At 40.5% G+C, this 6,268-nt stretch overlaps 1 protein-coding gene across 3 annotated transcripts; it reads right to left on the reverse strand.

Moving 5' to 3' along the window:
• Positions 1 to 1,605: 1,605 nt before the first annotated feature.
• On the reverse strand, positions 1,606 to 5,703 carry LOC109520777 (uncharacterized). Of its 3 annotated transcripts, none has more exons than XM_019878254.1 (3): positions 5,421 to 5,703; positions 4,067 to 4,689; positions 1,606 to 2,891 (listed from the first exon to the last, which is right to left on the reverse strand). In XM_019878254.1, the coding sequence occupies exons 2-3, from the start codon at positions 4,595 to 4,597 to the stop codon at positions 2,304 to 2,306; spliced, it is 1,119 nt and encodes a 372-aa protein (XP_019733813.1). In that variant the 5' UTR covers positions 4,598 to 4,689; positions 5,421 to 5,703; the 3' UTR covers positions 1,606 to 2,303. The 3 variants fall into 3 exon arrangements, with proteins under 3 accessions (XP_019733813.1, XP_019733815.1, XP_019733814.1); XM_019878256.1 differs by having other exon boundaries at positions 4,067 to 4,739; XM_019878255.1 differs by lacking the exon at positions 5,421 to 5,703 and having other exon boundaries at positions 4,067 to 5,156.
• Positions 5,704 to 6,268: the final 565 nt, after the last annotated feature.

Below are 6,268 nucleotides of genomic sequence, written 5' to 3' on the forward strand. Positions count from 1 at the left end.
ACACAGTCACAGATTACACCATTGCTGAGTAAAATGCACATGTAGTTAAGTCTTTGCAAAGCAGGTTTGGAATGACTTGGTTTAATACACACTTGGTGCATACACCGAAAAGCCTATATGAATGCAACACCTATGACTCAAAAACAGTTCTTAAAGGGGACTAGAACACAAAGTACAGTTAGTTATTTTCAGCAAAGAACGCTTTAAATATATCATCCAATGAAATAATCACAATCCACTAGTTTAGAGAACAATGTTACTCTATCAATGTGCAGAATGATTAGCAGTCTGTGTTCATAGGCAAAAGATTGACAATAAGAGCCTCTACTGAACAGTGTGTGTCACTGCAAAAGCACTGCTTGTTTTACTCAGCTGGAGAAACCAAACAGAAAGAGTATTCTGTTCATAACGTAAAATCCTGTTTAGGGTTAAAAAATTTTCACATAATTCATACCCACAGTCTATAATCTAAATTCAACATCACTGTTCGCTAACTGCAGTCGAGCAATGTTACTCCGTGCATCACAGCAGGGGGCTTTCTCGGATCAGAGGTTTCGGGGTGCTGAGCAATATAATTTCATCATTTTGTACATTTCAACGCAAATGTACCCACTGTCTCTGTGTCTTAAAAGGAGTTGAAATGCAAAGCCTGTTGTCATTCGCACTTGGGCTTTAAAATCAATACGACACGACTGCTAGCTTCTCTCATTTTAATTCAAAGATAGGACAATGGCGCCATCTCTGACCATATGAAACATGTCACCTCTCGAAAAAATACCAGCAAATTCCATCCAACCTAACAACATGAACAATAAGTTACGATTAAATGCAGGAAACACGAGGAATGATAATCATGATAATAATAATCATAGAGTGTTGGTATTGAAGGGTAGAACCATATATCCTGGTTTAAGCCATGGATTTATATCACAACTCAATTATCACTGGAAGGCACCATATTGCTCTGTGTCAGGGAGAAGTGGGAGAGAGGTTAGAGGGAGGGACTGGGTGGAACAAACCTTTTTTAAAGCAAGGAGTGTTTTATTTTTAAAATATTACATTTGCAAGTACAATATGATTACACACGTATCTAGCTTAATTTAAAAGGACAGACCGTACAAAGAAACAACATAACACATCACGATTGCCAATTTAAAAAATCTTTTCGTCAATAATTTGTCCAGCGCTTGCTTGAACCCAGACTAAGTTGTGCTGCATTTCTGATAGGCTTGAATCAGAATTACAAGAGCAGAAAGTATCTCTCTCAAAGTTTATTTAGCAGCCAGTTGCAACTGGAAGGTTTTACAGAAGCTGAAAGTCCGAAAGATTTTTTAAAGCTTTTTGTAGTCTTCACTGCTACTGAATATGGTCTTTCACCGTTACTGAATTGACAGATGACTTTGAATACTTATATTTCATTAGAAAAAAAATCCACCAAAAATAGGAAAAAAAAAAAACAATGCACAACTGATTTTTTTCCATATTTGCATTCTTTTTTTTTTGCTATGAATTCATTCATTTTCATATAGGTACAAACCCAATTCCAAAGAAGACCAGCAGATCAAGCAAGAATGGGAAATAATTCCATATACAAAGCTTCAACAATTAGTGTCCTTTGTTCCCAAACTTTAAAGAATCTAAAAAGAAAATGTGATGCAATATCGTGGTAAACATGACCAAGTCCCAGCGTTTTTGGAAAGCGTTACAGCCGGAACTCTAAATGAATCATTATTTGCTGAAAACAACAAAGTCTATGAGTTTGAACATTAAACAATTGTGTCTTTGTAGTGTATTCAATTATATATATCGGTTGAAAATGACTTGCCGATTATTGTATTCTGGTTTTGTTTATGTTTAACACAACATTCCAAATTCAATGGAATTGGGTTTGTACAACGTAATCGTATTTTAAGCATTCATTTTCGTGTTTCACTGTTTTTGGTCCAGACCTTTTCTTCCTTAAAATCAACATTGACATCTTTGAAAACTGAATGTGTGTTCGTGTGTGTGTGTGTGTACATTTGTGATCGCCATCATGGAAACATCTTACATGTCCCTGTTCTCATTTGAAGGGCGCCCTTTGTTTTTTGAACTGACTGAAAGGCTTTCAACTCACTGCTTACTGAAAACCTTTTATGGGGCTGTGCAAACAAACGGCAGGAGATTTTGGGAATACTGTATGCGGAAATGGCCGACTTTATCATATGAATGTCACTTTTCTTATGCCTCTTATTTGTGTCCCTCTGAATAAACGGAGTAAAACAATCCTTGAGAAATAAAACTACATTCACAGATTTGGTTGGTTACCAAAGCCAGCTGTCTAGATGCTGGACACAATAACAAGAACCATCCAGGATGGCCGAGAGTTCCCCATAGCTCTTCTCTCTCCAAGTAGGAAGGAGTCTCTCATTGTTGAGGGCCTGGAGCCTTGGCGTTCCTTCTCGAAGGACATGGTACAAGCAGGGCCATCGACTCTGGATCCTCAGCCTGGTACGCCTGTCCAATGTGATGCCGCGAACGATCTTCTTGGCTCTGAGCTCACGCAGAGCGGGCAGCTTTAGACAAGAGAAGACCAGGCCTCTGCTCGGTGACACGTCCAAGAACTCCAAAGAAAGCGACTCCAGTGTGTAAGAAATACCCAAGTTCCTCAGCGGCACCAGGATATGTAAGGTGAGAGATTTTAGGTTGGGAAGGGATGTTGTTAGGGTCTGCAGTGTGGATGGAGTCAATCCTTTGAAAACCCAGAAGTACTTCAGCTCAAGGACTTTGAGCTGCTGGAACTGAGTGAGCAGCGACACAGACAAATCTGACCAGTCAAAGTGTAACCTCATCTTGGTGATACGAGGACAACTCTGGGTGAGTTTGGTCAACAGCTCCTGGAAATTGGTCACCTGTCAAAACAAATGAAATTTGTAGACAGTGTCCTAACATTCGGGAACGAGACATATAGTGTACGGTAGATCTAAAAAGTTCACACAATCAAGAAGATCAAATGCTGGGTTTTTGGCAATGATAGGACAACAAGTCCCACTATGGAGCGACATCCGCTTCCATGTCTGTCCCCAGCACATAAACTGGTTCCCAAAGGCTGCATTGCTGGGTGGAGAAGCTCATCAGCGAATTGGCTTCATGTGACAACGAGAGTGCCTGAGAAAGCCTCTGGGACGCTACTGTGTAAATAGCTGTGTTCTGCATTGTTTGGGGGGGCAGGGGGGTGTACGAGTATGGTAAATAAAAGTTTTTTCTAAATCCATCTGTGTGACTTCTTTCATTGCAAATGTTCCATGGTAAAATACGGAGGACCATCCATCCATTTTCCGAGCCGCTTTTATCCTCACAAGGGTGCAGCCTATCCCAGCTTTCTTCAGGCAGTATGCGTGGGACACCCTGAACCGGTTGCCAGCCAATCGCAGGGCACACAGAGATGAACAACCAACCATGCTCACACTCACACCGAGGTACAATTTAGAATGTTCTATTAACCTGCCACGTATGTTTTTGGAATGTGGGAGGAAACCGGAGGAGCCAGAGAAAACCTACACAGGCCCGGGGAGAATATGCATTGGCCAGTGTACTGAATGTAAAAACTTGTTGTTACGACTAAATATTGATGTTGCAGATTTTAATTTTTGTTTTGGAGTCCGGAAATGACGCGCAATCGTCTTTTATTGGTGAACTATATCCATGAAGAAAATGCCACAGTACTGACAAGTTCATTCATATGTAAAATGACAATACAAATCCAATCATTCCACTTTAAAATCGAACAATCCTTGAATCGAATCGCACTCCGTGTATCGAGATATGTATCGAGTCATCTTTTATTGGAGTGATGTACACCCCTAATTTTACAGCACAAACAAAGTTAAAACAATCTCCACCTGCAAACTCTCAAAAACAACATTTGTGAAGTGGTAGTATAAGTTTCCAAAAATGTGTTTTGTCGTTTTATCTTTCAGCTACATGACCATCAAATATCAAGATTTTAACTGACCCGTTACTGTCTGTGAGTGGCTGACTACATGTCTGTTGAACGTGTCAATAAAATGCAGCTGAATATTGTTACCTGGTCCATCTTAGTAATGCTGTCCTGGTGGGAACTGGAGCTAGAATGCACCCTGAGATCCAGAGGTTCAAGATGCGTAAACGTCCAGTTGAGGTCAAGGTGACTGAGATCCCTGCAGTGGACATTATCCAACAGGTGGCAGAGCAGGTCACCCCACTTATTACAGCGATCCCCCAAATCAAAGCTGGCCTTCAGAGTGAGAAGGCTGGCTCGGCGTGAGATGAGATGGTGCGTGTAGAGGTGAACCCAGGATTTCCACCTCTCAAACTCGCGATTGGACACGAGCAGCCCCTCTTGCCCCAGGTGGAAGACGCCGCGACGGGAATAGTCAGCAACCCGCCACAGCTTCCAGGAACGAACAAGGCAACTCCAGCTCAAGCAAACCAGAGCACAGCTACATTTATCCACCTCATTCAGGAAAGACAACACATGGAGCTGGCACTCCACAGGCAGGAAGTGGAAAGGGAAGTAGTCGTCCTCTGTTTTGCGACGGTTGCTTACAGGAACCAAGGGTCTTTTCCGCGGAGACATGTTGATTGGTCAGAACGGTGGCTGATGGTGGGTGTCAGAATCTCCACCGGGAAGTCTTGTGGTCTGGCTTTGCCATAAATCTGTCTCTTTGGCTTAAAGTAAGCAATGACAAAGTAAAGTCAGGAAGGATTACATTTTTTGGCTGCAGGAAAATAAATAAATCTTCTTTTGAAAGGCCTATCTAGATTGTAACAAAGGGTGTTTTATCACATGAATAACTCAGCTTATGGAGTGCTGGTCGACAGATATTTGAAGTCAAATCAATTTTGAATGGACATGACTGCAGACACAATGATGACTGAAAAGCTTTTGCAGTTTTCTGTGCTATCCTTGAGGATGGTGTAATTCTGAGCAATTCTCAAGGGTGGCAAACATGATTTTTCATATTGGAGACTGAGATTCAGCGATTGGAATTGAAGCCGATCGAAATGGGATGGGAGAATTGAACCAATCTCTGTATTCCTCAAAGGACATTACAGCTTCTTGTTTGAGCTTCAAACAGCAAGGCAAATGCAGGAATCATTGATACGATAGTATTATTGTTTTATGTTAACGTGTTCGGTTGTAATATTTTGTTATTCTATGTTAAATGTTCTATAAAGCGCTTTGTTACAGCTGCAGCAACAATACAAATAAAGACGTATTGTATAAATACTACGTGAAAACACATGACAATTTTAACAAGATATTAATCAGCAGTCAGAATAAGTTCAATTGATAACTTTACTGCTGTTAATTTAAGTCAATATTTAGATTCTGTAGCAGTTCATATTGTTAAAATAATGACGTTTATAGGTCATCATATTGAAGACGTGTAATTTACCTCTGTGTCGAACAGGCTCGGCACCCTCGATCCCCCAATATGTGAAGCTAACCTGTTAGTGGCTAAAGCAAAACGGAAACAAAGGAGTTTCCGATCGATGCTATTTAATCCCACGTTGTATCAAAAGTTGAATAGAGACGCTTCAAGCGTTAATGATAGTACAGAAAATGTAGAACAGTAAAAAGCGGTATTTTGCGAATTCGGCTCTCAGCAACCTGTGCCAGACAGCTGACTTGTGTTGTTTTTGTGTGTTGACGGCTGAGCTACCCGTTACGTCATCAAAAGCCGCCGAGTTGTACTATGTAAAGTGCAGGCCTAGAGGGCGCGCGCACGCTCACCTCGAAGAGTGGAAGCTCGATGAGCAGAAGTATCTCGATGCGGTTTTTAGTTTTCAAAATAAAGGTTTAGGTCAAACGTCCCCGTTTGGTTGTCTCTTTAACAGCGAAATACTGTATAGTTAAATATAAATGTACATTTAAAGGTATGTATGCATTAATCAAGATGGCGCGATATATATGTATAAATAATTTAGCTGTCAACCAAAATATGTTAAAGTAATAAAACAAGTTGGCATATATTTAAAACAAGAACCATACTAAAGTTCCAATGTACAAAAAGACTGTTTATGCATTCTACCTCAGCACAGGGTCAACTGCCAATTAATATTTCTGGCCATTGTGAGTACAATAAAAATATTTACAAACTGAGCTCATGCAATATAGGCTCATTCATTCATTCCCTGCTATAACTGTCCTGAGTTACACATGTAGATTTCAATCATGTTTGAAAAGACTAACGAGAACACACTGCAAAATTAATACTCATATACTCTACTAATCTGGCCACAT

Source organism: Hippocampus comes, unplaced genomic scaffold (genome assembly GCF_001891065.2).
Source record: "Hippocampus comes isolate QL1 unplaced genomic scaffold, H_comes_QL1_v1.1 scaffold37, whole genome shotgun sequence".
Lineage (NCBI taxonomy): Eukaryota > Metazoa > Chordata > Actinopteri > Syngnathiformes > Syngnathidae > Hippocampus > Hippocampus comes.